Here is a 21291-nt window from a genome sequence, read left to right on the forward strand (position 1 = left end):
AATTGAAACTGTTTAAGAGATAAAACTAACTTAAAACTAAAAAAGAAATTAAAAGTTAAAGAATGAGAAAGTTTTGAATAAATATAATCCATTACTTTCAAGGATCCAACCTTTTGGAATGTTTTGCATTGTATTTTCTTTCACATGGAGGAATAATATTTATCATAATTAAATAATAAAATTTAACCTAATCGAGGTTTTGTTCATAGCCATTTTTTGTATATCTTGTTTGGTGAAGGACAATTAACAAATGATTAAATTTTTTTATTGTTAAGTGTTTCATTGATATAAATAAGTTACAATAATTTATGAGTTGTTCCAATATATTAAATATTTTTAACCATCCATAATTAAATAAATTATCTGAGACAATCATCTAATAAAAATGGTCATACATGCTAACATTGTTTATTATTAATTTGATCTGTAAAAACTATTTACAATGTGAATACACATTTAACCTGTAGGAAACGCCTTATAGTTGTAAGGTCAAAGTAATAATATTTATGAAAAATACATTAAAATCATAACTTTTTAATGAATGACTTCAATTTTAAATTAAGCGTTATGCCATTACACGGTCAAAATGTGTTTTTTTTTTTTATCAGTTTTTGCTATCTGATATGGTTGAACACGGTTTTCTTTGACTTCACATTTTTTTTTCTTAACATTTAACAGTGAGTTAGAAACAGTCAAAAAGATAAGTTGAATTCAAGTATATTCTTTTATTGGTAAGTACTATAATATTTTTCAAACTCTATAACTTTTATTTATGTATATTGACCATAAAGGACTCCTTTAAAATATAGATATGAAAAAAAATATAAAATAAACATTCAACAAATCTTATTATTTTTGTGACATTTTTTTTTCTACTTGTTGCTATTATTAACTGTTACATTATACCATGAACAGAATCTTCTTATTATTTCATGATTAAGAAACATAAAGTTACACAAGAGCAACACATCAAGATATCGTACTTCTAGAAATCATTTGAAACACCTAGTACCTGGTTTTTTATTCAGAATCAATGATTATCAACCTTTTAATACCATTTTACTAGTTTCATGGAAAAACTAACAATAATAAAAATCCATGCACATAGATTATACTAATCCATCCAAAAAAAAAAACGATTTTCAGGATCAATCAAAGACGTACCCTGGTATTAATTAAGCTACAATATCAATGTCTGGTTATAACTGTGTTGAGTAGTATATAGTTGTTCTGGTGTTGAAAATGTTGATATAATTAATACATATTATGTAAGAAGAAAGTTTAGAAGCACGGGATGTGGGTGAAGTTTGAAGAATAGTGATTCTGAGAGGCAACAGAGGAAGTGATAATGAGTTTGAAAGGCAAAGTGAGAGTGAGAGAAGGTGCTGACTGAAAGTGAAGGTGTGTTCAGAGATATCACAGCAAAAGAGCTTAAAGATTAAGGATTATGGAGTAAGGGTTTTGGCCAATGAGTTAAGGACACACTGTGTTCTTATTTGCAGGCTTTTTTGGGATAGAGAAGAAACCTACACACACAAAAACTTGGGTTAAGAAAGAGAAAGGGACATAGAGAGGAAACAAAGCATGGAAGTCTTCAATAAAGTGGGGCCCCCAGAGAGAAGTGTGGGACCCACAAACACCGCCCATGCGCACGCTGTCTTTCTTACCAATATCTAACCCATCATCCATCATCCATCATCGATCCGATTCCTTCGACCTAACCCTAACCCAAATGGGGTTTCATTTCAACTCACCCAAAAACTAAAAAGCCAAAAGTAAAAAAAAATTAAAATAAAAAAAAATAAAATAGCACCACCATCTTCTTCCATATTAACCCAACACAAAAGCCACTCCAAGGTGTTTTTCTCTTCCCCCTTCTTCTCTTTTCCCTTTCTTAGGACACTCTTTATTACCTTATTCCCTCCAAACCCTGAACTACCTCTCCCTTACTCCCATAAAGGTAGCTTAGCTTCACATGCCAATCATCAAATTAACCAAGCCTCTCTACTCATACAGACCATAATCACTAAATGGTGCCTTTTTCAGCTCAAATTTTGGTGGGGTTTTGCAAACAACCTTAAATTTCTTCTCTTTCCTTTTGTGGTTCAAGGTAAGTACTAAGTAGCATGCTCCCAACACCCCAAAGGAAACAACCCAAACAAAACCAAACAAGCCCCCACAAAAGAGAGAACACCACCACCTTCTTCTAGATCTAAATTTCCAATCTTTTCAATTGGGTTCAACCTTTTTGCTTTGTGGCTGTTCATTGCTCAAGGCCTCAAAATCTAGGGTTGTGTGATAAATGGATCCTGTAGCAGCACAAGGACGACCTCTCCCTCCCCCTTTTCTCACTAGAGATCTTCAGTTACACCCTCACCACCAATTTCAGCCCCACCACAACCACCAGAACACGGAGGATGAAGCCGCCAATGGCCGCGGCCAGAAGCGGGATCGCGACGACAACGCCGGCGCTGGAGGCGGCTCCGCCACACCCCCGCACGGCGCCGGAGACGGCCAGGAACCCGGGTCGGGAGATGGAGGAGGAAGTGAAATGGCGAGAAGGCCCAGAGGAAGGCCTGCGGGGTCCAAAAACAAGCCCAAACCACCCATTATCATCACAAGGGACAGTGCCAACGCTCTCCGATCCCATGTTATGGAAATCGCCAACGGCTGCGACATCATGGAGAGCGTCACCGCCTTCGCCAGGCGGCGACAGCGTGGTGTTTGTGTGCTCAGCGGCAGCGGCACCGTCACCAACGTCACCCTCCGGCAGCCGGCTTCCCCCGGTGCCGTTGTGACCCTTCACGGAAGGTTCGAGATTCTATCTCTTTCCGGTTCATTTCTGCCGCCGCCGGCTCCGCCTGCGGCGTCAGGACTGGCCATTTACCTTGCTGGCGGACAGGGACAGGTAGTTGGTGGAAGCGTGGTGGGACCCCTGGTGGCTTCGGGTCCTGTTGTTATCATGGCTGCTTCATTTGGTAATGCTGCTTATGAGAGACTACCCTTGGAGGAAGAGGAACCTCCGGTGGCGGTTCCGGGCACCGGAGGATTAGGGTCGCCGGGAATTGCAGGGACACAGCAACAATCGCAATCGCAGCAGCAGCAACAGCCGCAACAGCTTGTCGGAGATCCTAACAGTTCTTCTCTCTTCCATGGAGTTCCGCAGAATCTTCTGAATTCGGTTCAATTACCTGCTGAGGGTTATTGGGGTGGCACTGCTCGCCCCCCTTTTTAACAACAATGTTTCACTTTCATGGGGTTTTCGATTATCTTTGTTTTCTTCTTTTTCTTCTTTTATTTTTGTTCATGTCTCTCTTCTTCTTTTCAATTTCGACTCTCACTTTATGATCTTCACTGTTCATTCTCCTTCTTGCTTAATTATAACTTAGTTTAATTACTGTTAATTAAAGCCTTTGATCGGTGTTGTTGAGTTGCAGAAAGGATGTATAAATTCATGAAATTTTCGGTGGGGTTTCATCATTATTATTACATATCTAATTTCTCGTTAATTACTGTATATATATATGTCGTTGCTTCGAGAGGAAGCAGCTATATCATGTGCATTTTTTCTCTCTCTCTTCATGTTTTTGCTGCAATTCCAGTATCTTGTCTGATAATTTATCAGTCGATCTCTGCAGGAAGTAGGAAAAAAAAGAGAACGGTTTTCCGTTTTCTTTTCAAATTTTTCTTTCTTTTAACTGTTTGGAGTGGTTCTTCTAGGACTCCGAACCTAGTTTCAGATTCCAAAACATGATCTAAAAATACGAATAACCCCACAGTAAAACAAATTATCATTCCACATCAAGAAAAAAGAAAAAAAAAAAAAAGTCTTGGACACAATAATTAGCCTCTTGTACTTAGAAAACTAACTCAGCCACCCATCATTACCACTCTCACTCTCACTTTCTCTGATACTAACACCATCATTACATCCAAACACACCCTCAAAATTAGCACCATCATTACAACCATGTCTGATGAACAACATATTTTTCTCCGTCTTTTAAGCATTCTAGTATACTAGAAGACCACCCCTTGTATTGCATCGCTGCTGCAGCTAATTAAATGCTTAGAGTATTTTATTATTAAGTTGATAACTCTTAGACAGTAACAGATGTTGGACAGTTAAATTCATGCATTTCTAGGAATAAGGGGAATGGTGGGGGTTATGGGCTTCACTATGTTTTGTCTGTCTCTGTGTGATTAGGGTTTACTAGTATTATGGTGGCAGAGGAGAGCATTGGGTGTTGGGTCACACGTGCGCTGCTCTGGAACAAAAAAAAAAAAGGTTCCTTTTCGAGGCAACAACCAGAACAAACAGACCTCAAGAGCTAGCAAGAGTTAAAGCCTCTCCCTAAAGTGCCAATGGCACTAGACAAATAAAAGGGTGCAAGTAAAATCAAAACTTTGAGGTAAGTAATATATACTATATATTATATATTATATATATTAATATTCATATTAATATATAGTAAGGGGAGAAACTAGAGAGATAAATAAACTCAGAGTTTTGTCTTGACTATAGAATAGATGCTCCTTGAAACCCTAGCTAGCTCTCTCTCTGCTTCTTTACACTGTTATTCCACCAATGCCAATATGTGCTTTGTTAATTTATTAATAATTTATTAATATCCATCTTTTCCTTGGATTCTATTCTTACCTCTACCTCAGTTTTTCCATAGATCATCACTTCCCAAAGATCATTCTCAATAATGAACAAACACTGCCTGAAAAAGTCTACATACAGCATTTCTTGTGTTAAGGGAACCATTTTGGATTCACTGTTCATTTTTGTTCTTCTGAAAAACATGCAATAATAATAATAATATATAAGATATGTATTTGCTTGAACTAGTTATCATTCTTCTTCTTCTTCGATGGATGAATCTCAGTTCTCTTATAATAATATCATTTTAGAGAAATATTGGTTTTTTATGTTGTTATAAGTATATACTTATTTTGTATACACTATTTGTTTACTATTATTATATTTTGGAAAGATATATAAAACACTGCTCTTATTAATATTCAAGATACAAATCCCATGACTCAGTGATAAGAAAAACATATATCTGCAATTAATTAATACACTGAATTCAATATATATTTATTTACGCTAAAGAAAAGAACCAGGGAATCTTGAATTTATCAGCACTTTAATTAGAGTCCTCTCATTCAGAATGAGAAACTGTTATGGTGTAGTAGTTTCATACACCATGTTAATTATTTTTTTTTCTTTTTTAATTTTTAGTTTTTGGACGAAGCTCTAGTTAATTATCACTTCACGTTTAGGTAGCTTAGAGCATCAAAAGCCTGGAATAAATACCAACACGTAGCTTTAGTTCTTTATCTTTGTTAATTTGATAATGAATAGCTTTTATACATGTTTTTAGATCTGTAATGTTCATATTGGTGGACCATGACTACTGTGCTTTAGATTAGATGATTATACCTTTCTGCTTCATCATGGTGAGCATCACTTGGAACTTGGAACTACATTATAATAATATAGTACAATTTATGAGATAATAACATACCATTATAATCAATGTCTTTTTTTTAGTCGAAATTATGTCGGTTTAGTGTTGTCATATGTTACATCTTCAATATATATTGATTTTAGTATTTAAAAAGAAATTCTAATATATTTTAAAATATTAAAATCGGTATATATATTAGTATATATTGATATATTTTAAAAACACAACAAAAAGATAACACTAAAAGTAAAAATTTAATAAAGAATTCAAATTCTTTATTTTCACCTCATTGTTTGTCATCAACCTTGGTATAATATCAAAGCTGACATTTCCCATTTCCATAAACATCATCTATATGTATACCAATTTCACAACTTTTCTGAAGTGTTGTTCTTCTTGGACAAATTTTGTGAGAGGTATTCGTGATATTGGATAGAGGAGAGAGATCAATTTGTTCTTAGTGAAAGTAAAATTGGAGGATTAAAAGAAAACTTAATTCAGTAATGTAGCCTACACGGTTTTAATTTCATTTGCAAAAAAATATGAATTCAACTTAGATTTTTAGCTTCAATTTTTCGTTAAACTCGGATGAAACATCTATAATTTTTTTCTTTTGCATCATAACACAAAAATCATTAGTGTATTAAAAATTATTTTTTTTCCTCATCCAATTATATGGTCAAAATTACTTATTTCAACCATCAATTTTTATTTTTATTTAACACCAACTAAGTTTAACATGGCTAAAAAATAACTAGATCACTCTCCAGGTAGATTATAGGGGTTTGATTATAAGTTATGTAAGTGGGAAATGTTTTGCTACTCAAAGTCCACTTATTCATCACCTTCAAACAGTCCTCAATTCTTTGTTATGAAATATAACGATAAATAATGTTATTTATACAATTTGAATTCAAATAGCTTGAATTTCTAAAAAAAAAAAAATTATGCTTCATAATTTCACCATTTTGACTAAAAAACAGTTTTCTTTTGCAAGTTAAAGAAATTAAGATCAAATAATGGAAATAGTTTTTCATGAAACTTCATGTGTTGTGTTGTTGCTCCAAAACAATAAATTTTTCAAGCAAGTATACTAGGTAGTATAATACAACAAGTGTCATATCTACATAGATTTGGAAGAATAAACGATGTTTAAAACGTGTTTGATTTAAATAAAACAAACAATATTTGATTTGTATAAAATGAAGTAAAACATATTTTAAGTAAAATAACTTATTTCAATATGCTAAATACATGTTGAGATAAGATTTCACCACTTATCCCTCTCTTGTACTAATCCAATTTTTACTTGTTTAGATGTAACTATTCATATCCTGAAAGTGCTCTTAAATGTAACTCTAAATCCATTCCTAGTATCTAGAGTCTAAGATCATCAAACTCTAGTATGATTTCTTAGTGACTGTTTGAATGAGTCACTTGCTTTGAGTGTAGGACTCTATAATTAGCTTGAGTCTTAGATTTCTTTCTAGCATCTAAAAATAGCAGGATAATTAGTTGGACTGCAACTTGAAACCAGTTATCCCTCAATCCCAAACCAATGAAATAAGATGAGTGACTAGTCCATCCAACAACAAGCATAAACTAATTCACAAACATGTAAATAGAAACATACTTAAATAAATTAAATAGTGCAAATACAAGACAGTTCAAAGGGTTACATTAGACATCAACACAAGAGTTTATCTCCTCATGATGGGTGTGAACAATACATAAATTGGAGTAATCATAGTTCTCTTATGCTCTCTAAAGAAATACAATGAATACAGAGAATAAGCCTAAATTCTACCTAAAAAGTCTGACAAAAGGCTCTACAAAATAAGCTCTCCAAAATAGAGGTGCAACTTTGTTTTTATACATTGTCCAGGGCAGTGCTCAGGTGCGTCTTTTGGCTCTACAACAAAGGTTTCCGTACGATATGGGTTTGCTTTATGACTTGACCTCTAGTTATGAGACTCATCTATTGAGGTAACTTCTTTGGGAAGGAGTCTCTATGACTCAACAATTTATATGGTGCTTGAAGTTTCCTCTTCATGAGGGTTTACTCTCTATGGCTCAACACAATTTCTACCAGTCAATCACATCGATTCAATTTAGCCACATTTTGCTATATCTTCTCTAAATTCTTCTGAATTTTCCACAATTCTCTCTTCTAGTCATGTATTATGCAAAACAAACTAAATTGGGGTGAATTATCAAGTTATCAACAATTAAAGCTAGATAAGTGCCAAAAATCATATAAATTTTCACTTAAATTGGGCACTTATCATGTTGCAACCCCTCAACAAAATGGAATTGTTGAGTGGAAGCATCTTCATCTTCTTATATGTAGAGCTCTTCTCTTTCAAGCAAAAATACCTAACATATTTGGGTCACATTCTCTTAAACTTGTTCGTATTATGAATAAATTATATACTCCTTTTCTAAAAAATAAATCTCCATGTGAACTTGTTTATTGTCCTAATTTCTATAATCTCAAAGTCTTTTGTTGTTTATCATACATATGTACTACCACTCTAGACCACACTAAACTTGGTTTTAGAAGTTTAAAATGTGTTTTTCTTGGATATAAATCTTGAAGAAGAGGCTATATTTTGTATGATCTTCAACCAAAGTCTTTTATTTTGTGTCTAGAAATTTGATTTTTTATGAAAATAAGTTTTCCTCTTTACCTCTTTCAATTGCCATAGTTCTTGTAGATGATACTAATACTAATTCTTTCTACTCTTATTTATGGTAACTCTTAAGTTACATTATCTGACCACAGAACTTCCCTTAGAGTCAAAAAGAGGCCACAATACTTTGATCAATACTATTGTGGTGATGTTTCCACTTCTCAATCTCCTTTCTCTACTCCTTATCCTGTGCATTTATTTATTTCCTATGATAGATGCTCCCTTGACCACACTTCCTTTTGTCACAATATTTCTATCTAAATTGTACCTTCTTCCTTTAAAGAAGTTGCTCTACTTGACTGCTAGAAAGCGGCTATGAATGTTGAATTGAACACTTTGAAAAGAAACCACACTTGGTCATTAGTTCCTCTTCTTCATGGCAACAAGCCAATGGGCTACAGGTGGGTCTATCGCATGAAACATAAAATAGATGGGAATCATATTAATTGATCTCTTTTTTCTATTGAAAAATTTAAAGCAAGGCATTCCTCTCTTTTCACATGCCACAATATGCCCCTTTATGGGATCATATTAATTGATCTTTTCCTATATTTGTATGCCAATCTAATAGCCCATTGATTTTATCACTAAAAGGGGATTTTTTGGTTTCGGTTTTGAGTTGAAGCATAAACTTCGACATTAGACTTCAATTGTCTCTAAAACTGAAGTTCAAAACAATAAAAAATTATTAAAAAAGAATAGGCTTCGGTTTTGAAAACAACCAAAGCCTATTTGACTATATGCTTCAATTTTGAAAAATAATTGAAGTCTATTGTGGTATTTAAAAAAAAAATCATTCAGTATTTCTCAAATGAACAAGAAACAAACAACTAGAAACAAATAATAGATATTCAAGAAATTTTCATGTTTTCATGATATTTATACAAACAAAAAAATCAAACTTATCATCATATCATTTTTAGGGTTCAGAAGAGGGGAATGCAAATCTAGGAACATAGTCTTGAATGAGAATTGAGTCCAACAAGGTTTGAACCTGAACAAATGATAAAAAAACAAATGATAAACATGATGATGAGAACCTACGAATGAAGGACTTACGAATGAAGAAACCTGCGAATGAAGAAAGCAAACAAGAGAGAGAAACCAAGACATAAAGCAAGAAGAGAAACAAAGAGAAAAGAGAAAACCTGAAAATGAAGTTCGTAGCAACGACATAATGTTGTGGCAGAGAAATAACTTTTCTAAAAATTTAACCCTAGGTAGAAGAATATGATTTGGTTTTTCATAGAACCTAAACCTATACTAGTATAGACTTCGGTTATTTTAGAATCAAAGCATATAGTTATGCAAATAATTTCAAAAGTGTCATCGCATTTTGAAAGACTTTGTTTTTCTTGAAACTGAAGCATATTAGATGATTTCGGATGTGTTTTTTTGCATTAATATATGCATATATAAAACTAGGCATAAATACAATTAGAATAAGGAAACTTAGTTTTGAAACTTTATTTGTAATTCAAGTCCAAACCTTTATTTGATTTAAGTTGAATGCAAACTAAATCAATATCAAATAAACAAATTTTATATTTTATATTTTATATTTTGAAAATCCTTTTATTGACTTTCATTCCTCAAAATTCAGATTTTTATTATGATATACAGGACATAAACTAAGTATTTGTTGACTATCCTCTAACACACTATAAGCCCTTGTTATGTGCCAACATATAAACTTGAATGTGTTACTTCTAAAACTTACATTACTAAACTTGAATGGAGAGATTTTTCTTACGACTATTTCTTGCCTTTTTAAAAGAAAATCTATATAAAAATATTTATAAAATAGTAAAAAATTTAAATAGAGTTAGACCATTTAGTTTCTCAAATGATAATATTCAAATTAAAACACAATTGCAAGTTTTAAAGGACTTTGTATATTACATGAAAACTTTTAAATAATGACTAATTTTAATGACAAAAAATATGTTTAGAGACTAATTTAGAGACCAATTTCTCAATTAGAGACCAATTCCTTTAATAGTCAAAATCTTGGTGTTGACTAATTTAAAGATCAATTCACAATTGAAACTATTTTAGATACTAATAATTTTTAATTTATAAATTGATATCTAATTTAATCACTATAATTATCATGATTCAATTATGTTTTTACAATAATTTTGAACTATTTTTAGATACCGATTAATTATTTTTTGACAATAAAATTGATCAATGTTCAAAAAGATTTCAGATAAAATTTTTAGAAACTTACCAAAACTGTAATTCAAAATTGAAGGAAAGTGGACAATGTCAAGCTTATCCTTTGTTGTATTTGATGGTGAGGTGTTTGTATAAAGAGTGTGATATTTAGTGGAATTAAAGCTAAACTTTGATGGTGGCACCAACCAGAAAAGTGGTTAGTGAAGTTTTTTTGTGGAATCAAGACAGGAGTTGAAGAAGAAGTGCAGAGACATAAAAGAGAGAAGTAGTGAAGATGAAGATTTTAAAACAAGGCAGAAAGTTAAAACTATGATATGATCCCATCAGAGATAAAGAGAAAACAGAAGAGAAAAAGTGTGGGGAAAATTGAAGTTGAAGGAATATAGTTCTCAGATTTTTCAGAGTATGAACAGTAAGTTGATCCATTTGGCATTGTCTTAATAGGTGTGTGGTGGTTGCTAAAGGGTGCCATTAATGCATGCATTTGAAACTTGAAAGTGAAGAAAAGCCTCTGTGTTTATCTGCAATTCATCTGGTATATAGTATTTCATTCTGCATTTTCTGATGGACTAAGTTCAATCATACTAGATTAGACCTATTCTCATAGCAGCCTTTAAAAATGTGACCACAACTTTGCTTACTACATAGGCTAGTGTTTTATTTGCAAAACCCTGCCCAATTGTATATGCAGAATTGGTTAATTATAATTAAAGGGCTAAAAATGTTTTTAGTTTCTAAATTTTAACTTAAAATTAAATTAAATTAGTTTCTGTCTCGAACTTTGATACATTTTGGTCTTCAAACCTTACAAAATGAATGGATATAGTCTTTTTAATTTAATAACGTTAAATTTTGTTGCATTTGTTATATGGTATTTCAAGCTGACATTTGAGTGTCAAAATGATCTAAACAACTTAAACACTATTTTAAAACGAAATTGACAGGTAAAAAAGATTTAACATAATATAAAAAAGAATAATGACGATTGACTTTAATTATTATATTATATTAAATCAATTTTATTTATAAAATTATAGTGATAAAATTACATATATGATAATGAGTTAAAAATAAAAATAATTATATAAAAAACATGAAAATAATATTCTACATTATAAAAATAAAAAAACAAAAATATTAAAAAATTATCAAATATATATCTTAGAAACAATTTGAGAGACCATTTGAATGAAATTGAACAAAGGAAAACAAATGTATAATTAAGGGTATGATGAGATGAAAAATAACTTAGAGATCTAAGAAAACTTTTCAAATATCAACTTAGTTGATGATTGACATATAACGAAAATAGTTTTAGCGAAATAAAAGAATTTTTCAAATGAAATAAAAAATAATAATTGAATAAAGAAGATAAATTTTTCATATTGCCTAATAAATGAAATGTTTATATTATGAAACACTTAAATTGATAGGGTTAAGGATTCTTATGTGAAAATAAAATATACAATAAATAAAAATATTAAAAAGAGAAAATATTCAAATGTGAGACATAAAAAATATTTAATTAATATAAATCATTTGAATATAATTACATAAAAGTTTGGATAACACGAGAAATATATTGAAAATAAAAAATGAATTTTATGACAAACTAAATACTAAAATAAAAATAAGAAGAAGAAATGAAAAATAGAAAAAAAAAATATATATATATATATATATATATATATATATATATAAAATTACATGATAGACGATCAATATTTTAATAATTTAAACTGGGACGGAGATATGGCGGGAATGGGTATCATTGTGGGTATGGGGACAGGAACAAGCGGATATGTATGTCTCCATCCCCATCTCCATATTCAAATGAAAAACAAGTCGGATATTTTTCATACTCATACTCAATTAATGCGGGAATTCTTCCATAAAAACAGACCACGAGTTCAGAAAATACTCACAAAAATGAGTTTATTTGTTTTCTTAGGCTTATGAAAATTAAGCTAGAGCGAGGTCAAGATATGGAATTGTGCATTATGCTTTTGGAATGTTGCGGCCAAGAGAGAACCTATCTCGGACACTATGGTCTTCAGGGACAACGTTTCTGCATGATGAAACAAAGTATACCAAGAAAATTTTGAAAAGTGGTTTCAGTGGCAGTACTCCATCATTCACCAACTTAAAACAAATAAAATGCGTAATGTGGCAAAAGTTTTTGCTCATTTACTTGCCACAGATGCTTTACCTTGGCATGTTTTAGTCAATTCTCTTTTTGTTTTATTTTCTGCATTGCATCTTAGTATTACATTGTTTAAGAGGGGATAGGCTTTAGGGTCATTTCATAATGTACTGATTTTTCCTCAGCAGCATAGTTCTGATTTTAAATTTTCATGCTTTTACTCATTCTCTGTGCCAATTAGAGGCATTTATGATCGTTTAATATTCAAAGAACCTGTTCATAACATTCACATAGCATTTTATCATGTTAATACGTGATCTTGCCGTCATCTAATTCTCACATGCAATAAAAATAAAAAAGTTAAATAAGTCTCATAAATTTATTATTGTAAGATATTAACACCACAATATATCTTTTTAATGAAATTACGTGTATTTCAATAAGTATTCTCTTTTGTGATTTAATATTTTCATCTATTAAGACTTGATTTTTAAATTAGGACAATTACCCTTTTAAAAATGTGAAAATTCCTTAAAAAAGAGAATTTTATTATTTTGAAGGATAAAATAAATTAAAACCAACTCGATAAATATTTGAATTTTGAAGACATAGATTATATAATTTTACAATATGTAACATCCCATTTAATAGCTTTTTCATACTATCAAACAAAACATTATATCATGATAGAACATAGCAGATAGTGGGATTTACAGTCATACACACAGTTTAACTATCTAATACAGTCTTCCATACTTCTGCATCTATAAGCACGTATACATAAGGTAAGAGTATATAGAAAGGATGATAAACTACATCCAAAACCTCAAAATACAGTGAAGGTTTAAACCATAGAGGAAATCCTTATCAGGCTCCAACTTCCACTCAAGAGGGGGCATCTCCATCTAGTTTCCGCTCTGCTCCCACCAAACATAGGTGATCATTGCAAAAGAGGTGATATACAAAAGCAACAACGCGAAATAAAAGGGTAAGCTAACTGAAGGAAACAATATCAACACACTTGTAATTAAAGGTATCATTTATAGCAGCAATTCAATATTAATATATATATAGACTCGACATCCGGATCGTGTAAGTGACGTCGGAGCTCTTGGTGGCTTGCACCTGCAACGGTTCCCAGACTCTGCAGAGTCTGGACACATGGAGTATTCACCCGACCGTTCCCAGGGTAAGTCCCCTCCACGTCTAGACTTGATCCAGTCTGACGACGAGGACCTCCTGCTACTCCTCACGACATAATTCATTCCACTCTATTTGAGCTTGAATGATTATTGGAGTTTCAGGATACCAACCATTATAGATTCCTTACATCCTTACACACACTACAATTTTACACTTGGATTTCCCTTGAAATCCCATTCAACTTTATCCCTTCATACTTACGTTTATCCAATTACATCATTCAATTCATCAATGGTAACAATCCAATCATACATAGTCTATATTGTACAGGAATGTTTTAAAGCATGCATTTTTATTAAGGAGAACAGATTTGAAGTACTTCAGCTGCAGTACTTCTCGCTCAGGCTAGAAAGTCTAGCCTAGGCGAGGAGTCATCTCGCTCAGGCGAGTCAGTCTCGCCTAGGTGAGACACTAACAGGGGCAAAAATAACAATCTGAACGAATTCTCGCTCAGGCTAGGCTGGCTCGCTCAGGTGAGATTCGCTATCTCGCTCAGGCGACCCCAGCTCGCCTAGGCGAGACTTCGCACAGGAACAGAAGTGCATCCCCTGATGCTCTCGCTCAGGCGAGAGTAACTCGCCTAGGCGAAAATACCAGATTACACACCTGTTCCCACATGCAACAAACCAGATTCAAACACTCAACAAGCAATTTTCACCAATACACCCCATACCAACACGAATTCATCACCTAATTACATAATTTAAGCTCATCCATGGATTTTCTATACAAATTCGAGAAGAGGAGTTAGCTTCCCTTACCTCGATATATCTTTCTAATAACTAGGGTCCTCCCACTCACAACTTCAGCTGCAACACTTAGAGAACTGGAATTACAGGTTTAAAATGAGATAGGTTTTCCACAACAGAAAGGAATTCCATCAATTGTCGAATTAAAGAGAATTGAAATGGTTGGGAGTGACTTACATGGAAAGGAGGATGAGTTGAAGCTAAGGGGAGAAATTCTGAATTTGACCTGGGTTGGATTCTGCAATAGAGAATAGTGGTTTAGGATTTTCTCTTTTGGTAGAGAGATGGCAGAGAAGAGAGGAGAAGAGTGTTTTCTGTGGTGTGGTGGCAGAGAATGAGAAGGTAATAGAAGCTGAAAATTTTGGGTCTTCACAATCTCCCCAACAACAAAAATTTTCGTCCCGAAAATTAAGACTCACCAGAGAACAGGTGTGGATATGATTTCTTCACTTCCTCCTCAAGTTCCCACGTGGAATCTCCCATTCTCTTGTCCCAGTTGACCTGAACTAGAGTGATCGACTTCCCCTTGCGCTGTCTAATCTGGCTATCACCAAGGCTTACCGGCTGAACTTCTACTGAGAGGTCTCTTCTAACTTGTAGATCCTCTGACTCAAGCACATGGGATGGATCGTACACATATTTTCTGAGTTGAGAGACATGAAATACAGAATGAAGGTTGGACAACTGAGGAGGTAGAGCGATCTCGTAAGCTACTGGCCCAATCTTTCTCAGGATCTGATATGGACCGATGAACTTAGGAGATAGCTTCCTTGAGCGAATAACCCTCCCTATACCAGTGGTTGGGGTAATCCTCAAGAAAACGTGATCCCCCACTGCAAACTCTAAAGGTCTTCTCCTCTGATCAGCATAGGATTTCTGTCTGCTCTGTGAGGCCTTCATCCTTACTTGTATCTGCTTGACCTTTTCTGTAGTTTGCCTCAGCAATTCTGGCCCCACCACAACCGACTCTCCGTCTTGGTACCAGCACAAGGGGGTCCTGCATCTCCTGCCATATAGAGCTTCATATGGCGCCATGCCAATGCTTGCATGAAAACTGTTATTATAGGTAAACTCCACCAGAGACAGGATTTCATCCCACGTGCCAAGGTGATCTAGCACACACGTCCTTAAGAGGTCCTCCAAAGACTGTATTGTCCTCTCGGATTGGCCATCCGTCTGGGGGTGGTAAGCTGAGCTCATAGTTAGTCTACTACCCATGGCATTCTGCAAGGTTTGCCAGAAACGGGAGGTGAAACGTGGATCCCTATCAGAGACTATGCTCAAAGGCACTCCATGCAGTCTCACAATCTCATTGATATACATCTGTGCCAACTTCATCATGGGCATTCTTAGGTTCACTGCGAGAAAATGGGCGCTCTTGGTTAGGCGGTCTACTATAACCCAGATAGCATCGTGGTTCCTCACCGTCCGTGGTAAATGGGTAACAAAATCCATAGCAATGTTATCCCACTTCCACTCTGGAATCTCCAACTGTTGCAGCATCTCTCCAGGCCTCTGGTGTTCTGTCTTAGCCTTTTGACAGATCAAACAGGATGACACATATCGAGCAATGTCCGACTTCATGCCCGTCCACCATAACGATTCTCTCAGATCGTGATACATTTTAGTCATGCCTGGATGCATGCTAAAACGACTCTTGTGCCCCTCTTCAAGAATCATGCTTTTCACCTCCAAATCTTCAGGTATGCAGACCCTGCCCCTGAATCTCAATATTCCATCACTCCCCATCTCAAAGTCCTTGGCTTTCTCTGTGCCAAGACATCCCGCTGTCTCCCGTAATTTGGGATCAGATAACTGTCTCTCTTTTATCAGGACGAGAAAATCATTAGATACGACTAGGCGGTTGCATCTAATGACGCCCTCTCCCAAAGTCACCTGTAACTGCATGTCTCTGAACTATTCCACCAATTCCAACTCTCTGGCCATCATATAAGAGGCATGAACTGTTTTTCTGCTTAGAGCGTCTGCCACCACATTCGCTTTCCCCGGGTGGTACAGCAGTTCAAAATCGAAGTCTTTTAAAAACTCCATCCATCGTCTTTGTCTCATATTCAATTCTTTCTAGTCGAACAGGTACTTCAGGCTCTTGTGGTCACTGAAAACTTGGAACTGAGCACCATACATATAATGTCTCTAGATTTTCAGTGCAAACACTACAGCCGCTAACTCAAGATCATGTGTGGGGTAATTCTTCTCATGACTCTTAAGCTGCCTTGAGGCGTAGGCAACCACTCTCCTTTCTTGCATCAGAACACACCCTAACCCCTGATGGGAGGCATCACAGTATACTTCAAAGGGTCTACTAGTATCTGGAATCACCAAAACGGGAGCACTTGTCAGTTTCTGCTTCAACTCTTGGAAACTATTTTCACACCGATCAGTCCAAGCAAAAGGCTGATCCTTACGGGTCAGCTGAGTTAAAGGCGCCACAATCTTAGAAAACCCTTCAATAAACCTCCGGTAGTATCCTGCCAGTCCCACAAAGCTTCTAATCTCCGTCGTTGATCTAGGACGCTCCCATTTTAAAACAGCCTCGACTTTGGATGGGTCCACTGATATGCCTTGAGCCGAGATCACATGTCCCAAGAATTGGACCGTGGTCATCCAAAACTCGCACTTAGACAGCTTTGCATAAAGCTGCTTCTCTCTCAAGATGCTCAGAACTGTCCTCAAATGCTCCTCATGCTCTTCATGAGTTCGAGAGTATATCAAGATATCGTCGATGAAAACCACTACGAACTTGTCTAGGAAAGGCCTGAAGATGCGGTTCATAAAATCCATGAACAAGGCAGGGGCATTGGTCACACCGAAGGGCATCACTACATATTCGTAGTGCCCATATCTAGACCTGAAAGCAGTCTTCTGCACATCACCAGACTTAACTCTAATCTGATGGTATCCTGATCTCAAGTCGATTTTTGAAAACACTGCAGCGCCGTGTAACTAATCCATTAAGTCATCTATCCTTGGCAGAGGATATTTGTTCTTGATAGTTAGCTTGTTGAGTTGTCGGTAATCCACACAAAGCCTGGAGCTGCCATCCTTTTTCTTAACTAGCAACACCGGTGCTCCCCACGGTGACACACTGGGCCTGATGAATTGTTTCTCTAGCAGTTCCTCAATCTGCTTTTTCAACTCTGTCAGTTCAGCAGGAGCCATCCTGTAAGGTGCTATCGATACTGGCCCTGCCCCAGGTACTAGGTCAATAGAGAACTCGATTTCTCTAGATGGGGGCAAGCCAGGTACCTCATCAGGGAAAACATCAGAGAATTCCCTCACCACTGACGTCTCAAGGTGTCCGCCCTCCTTCTCAACAGATAGTTGAGTTAGAATCAAGAAACACTGAGATCCCTCTTGGATGGCTTGATCCACCTGCTGTGAGGACATCAACACAACATCATCCTCTGAGCTGGGAAACATCACCCTCTTCTCTTTGCAGTCTATGAGAATGTGATTAGCAGATAGCCAGTCCATTCCCAAGATTACATCTAAGCCCTCCAAAGGTAAACAAATCAGGTTTACCCGGTATTGACGTCCCTCAACCTCAACCCGGCACCTAGCACACACGGTCGAGGTTCTGATCAACCCAGAAGCAGGCGTGGACACCACCAGGTCATACTGGAGCTCCTTCGCCGGAAGACCTAACTCCAACACTATAGACTCTGACACAAAAGAGTGTGTCGCTCCTGAATCGTATAGTACACATAGGCTCCTACCACTAATCATGCAAGACCCAAAGATAAGGTTACCTGCTCTGTTCGCCTCTGTGCTCGTCATGGCATACACTCGGCCAGCTGCCTGAGGTCTAGAACTTCCTCGTATCTGTTGTGGCTGTGACTGCGCCGAAGGTCTTGGCACCATGCTCCTGCCAGTGGGACAATCTCTGATAATGTGACCTTCCTGGCCACATTTATAACACGCCCGCCTACCACCAAGCTGAGGACAAGCGCTTCTCATGTGGGGCCCTCCGCACTGAAAACACCGAGGTCTGGGAGAAAGGTGCTGAGAGGACTGATACTGAGGAGACTGAGATTGATGTGTCTGCGGTGAAAATCTCCTGGAGCCCTGAGGCGGAGGTCTGGAATATGGTTTCCTCCTATCATCCTGTCGGCCAGTGGACCCAGATGGTCCTCCCACCTTCTGTTGTGACCGCTGCTGGGCCTCAACTTCCACTTTCAGCTTCTCCATTACTCTTGCTTTTTCTACCAAAGCAGGAAACTCCTTTATAGAGAGTGGAGCCACCATGAGTTGGAGATCACCCCTCAACCCATTCTCAAACTTCCTACACTGCCAGTCTTCTGCCATCCTCAAAGTATGGAATCTGCCCAAGTGTTTGAACTTTTCTGCATACTCGGATACAGACATCTCCCCTTGCATCAATTGTAAAAACTCCACTTCTTTGGCATACCTCACACTGTCTGGGAAGTACTCAGCATAGAACTTCTTCTTGAATAGCTCCCAAGTGATGGTCTCCCTACTGTCTTCTAACATCATTTTCATACTGGACCACCAATGAACAGCCTCTCCAGCCAACAAGTACTCAGAATACGCCAGTCTATTCTCGGCTGGACATCTTTTGGCCTCAAAAATCCTCTCCATATCTCGCATCCACTGATCCGCCTCATCTGGAGTGGTCTTGCCGTCAAAGCGGAATGGATGATGCTTGAGAAAGTCCTCCAAACTCCACTCTTGCACTCGTGGTGGTGGAGCTTGGGAAGATCCAGCCGCAGATCGATTCTCCCCTAGCTGATGTAAGGCTTCCAAGTGCCTCTGTTGGGTGGCCTCTGCTGCGACCCTAGCAGACTCCATCTGCTGCAAGGCCAAGTTGTGTTGGTTCACCATGTTAGCATTTTGCTGTTGCATGGCTGCCAACATCGCCTCAATAGTCCCCACCAAGTGAGAGCTATCCGGGTTAGGAATAGGAGGAGGAGGAGGTCTAGGTGCCATAGCTCTAGCCACACAAAGAAAGAGTCATCAGTTTATCTAACAAACGCCACAACTGTACCAAAACACTATAAGAAACACACAACAGAGACTAGGCAAGCTCACACCTACAGATCCTAAAGGAACTACTGCTCTGATACAAAAAATGTAACATCCCATTTAATAGCTTTTTCATACTATCAAACAAAACATTATATCATGATAGAACATAGCAGATAGTGGGATTTACAGTCATACACACAGTTTAACTATCTAATACAGTCTTCCATACTTCTGCATCTATAAGCATGTATACATAAGGTAAGAGTATATAGAAAGGATGATAAACTACATCCAAAACCTCAAAATACAGTGAAGGTTTAAACCATAGAGGAAATCCTTATCAGGCTCCAACTTCCACTCAAGAGGGGGCATCTCCATCTAGTTTCCGCTCTGCTCCCACCAAACATAGGTGATCATTGCAAAAGAGGTGATATGCAAAAGCAACAACGCGAAATAAAAGGGTAAGCTAACTGAAGGAAACAATATCAACACACTTGTAATTAAAGGTATCATTTATAGCAGCAGTTCAATATTAATATATATATATATAGACTCGACATCCGGATCGTGTAAGTGACGTCGGAGCTCTTGGTGGCTTGCACCTGCAACGGTTCCCAGACTCTGCAGAGTCTGGACACATGGAGTATTCACCCGACCGTTCCCAGGGTAAGTCCCCTCCACGTCTAGACTTGATCCAGTCTGACGACGAGGACCTCCTGCTACTCCTCACGACATAATCCATTCCACTCTATTTGAGCTTGAATGATTATTGGAGTTTCAGGATACCAACCATTATAGATTCCTTACATCCTTACACACACTACAATTTTACACTTGGATTTCCCTTGAAATCCCATTCAACTTTATCCCTTCATACTTACGTTTATCCAATTACATCATTCAATTCATCAATGGTAACAATCCAATCATACATAGTCTATATTGTACAGGAATGTTTTAAAGCATGCATTTTTATTAAGGAGAACAGATTTGAAGTACTTCAGCTGCAGTACTTCTCGCTCAGGCTAAAAAGTCTAGCCTAGGCGAGGAGTCATCTCGCTCAGGCGAGTCAGTCTCGCCTAGGCGAGACACTAACAGGGGCAAAAATAACAATCTGAACGAATTCTCGCTCAGGCTAGGCTGGCTCGCTCAGGCGAGATTCGCTATCTCGCTCAGGCGACCCCAGCTCGCCTAGGCGAGACTTCGCACAGGAACAGAAGTGCATCCCCTGATGCTCTCGCTCAGGCGAGAGTAACTCGCCTAGGCGAAAATACCAGATTACACACCTATTCCCACATGCAACAAACTAGATTCAAACACTCAACAAGCAATTTTCACCAATACACCCCATACCAACACGAATTCATCACCTAATTACATAATTTAAGCTCATCCATGGATTTTCTATACAAATTCGAGAAGAGGAGTTAGCTTCCCTTACCTCGATATATCTTTCTAATAACTAGGGTCCTCCCACTCACAACTTCAGCTGCAACACTTAGAGAACTGGAATTACAGGTTTAAAATGAGATAGGTTTTCCACAGTAGAAAGGAATTCCATCAATTGTCGAATTAAAGAGAATTGAAATGGTTGGGAGTGACTTACATGGAAAGGAGGATGAGTTGAAGCTAAGGGGAGAAATTCTGAATTTGACCTGGGTTGGATTCTGCAATAGAGAATAGTGGTTTAGGATTTTCTCTTTTGGTAGAGAGATGGCAGAGAAGAGAGGAGAAGAGTGTTTTCTGTGGTGTGGTGGCAGAGAATGAGAAGGTAATAGAAGCTGAAAATTTTGGGTCTTCACACAATACAATAAAAAAGATTTTGAGAAAATAAT

At 36.6% G+C, this 21291-nt stretch overlaps 1 protein-coding gene and 2 long non-coding RNA genes across 3 annotated transcripts; 1 reads left to right on the top strand and 2 right to left on the bottom strand.

The window, feature by feature from the left end:
* Positions 1-1807: 1807 nt before the first annotated feature.
* LOC114166148 (AT-hook motif nuclear-localized protein 22-like) lies at positions 1808-3491 on the top strand. Its single transcript, XM_028050818.1, has one exon. The coding sequence runs from the start codon at positions 2303-2305 to the stop codon at positions 3233-3235; it is 933 nt and encodes a 310-aa protein (XP_027906619.1). The 5' UTR covers positions 1808-2302; the 3' UTR covers positions 3236-3491.
* Positions 3492-13208: 9717 nt separating this feature from the next.
* LOC114165973 lies at positions 13209-14767 on the bottom strand. The gene is made up of 3 exons (XR_003599825.1): positions 14627-14767; positions 14462-14526; positions 13209-13414 (listed from the first exon to the last, which is right to left on the bottom strand). It is a non-coding gene; the product is annotated as an uncharacterized LOC114165973 (long non-coding RNA).
* Positions 14768-19683: 4916 nt separating this feature from the next.
* LOC114166046 lies at positions 19684-21203 on the bottom strand. Its single transcript, XR_003599839.1, has 3 exons — positions 21063-21203; positions 20898-20962; positions 19684-19846 (listed from the first exon to the last, which is right to left on the bottom strand). It is a non-coding gene; the product is annotated as an uncharacterized LOC114166046 (long non-coding RNA).
* Positions 21204-21291: the final 88 nt, after the last annotated feature.

This window comes from Vigna unguiculata, chromosome 10 (genome assembly GCF_004118075.2).
Source record: "Vigna unguiculata cultivar IT97K-499-35 chromosome 10, ASM411807v1, whole genome shotgun sequence".
Taxonomy (NCBI): domain Eukaryota; kingdom Viridiplantae; phylum Streptophyta; class Magnoliopsida; order Fabales; family Fabaceae; genus Vigna; species Vigna unguiculata.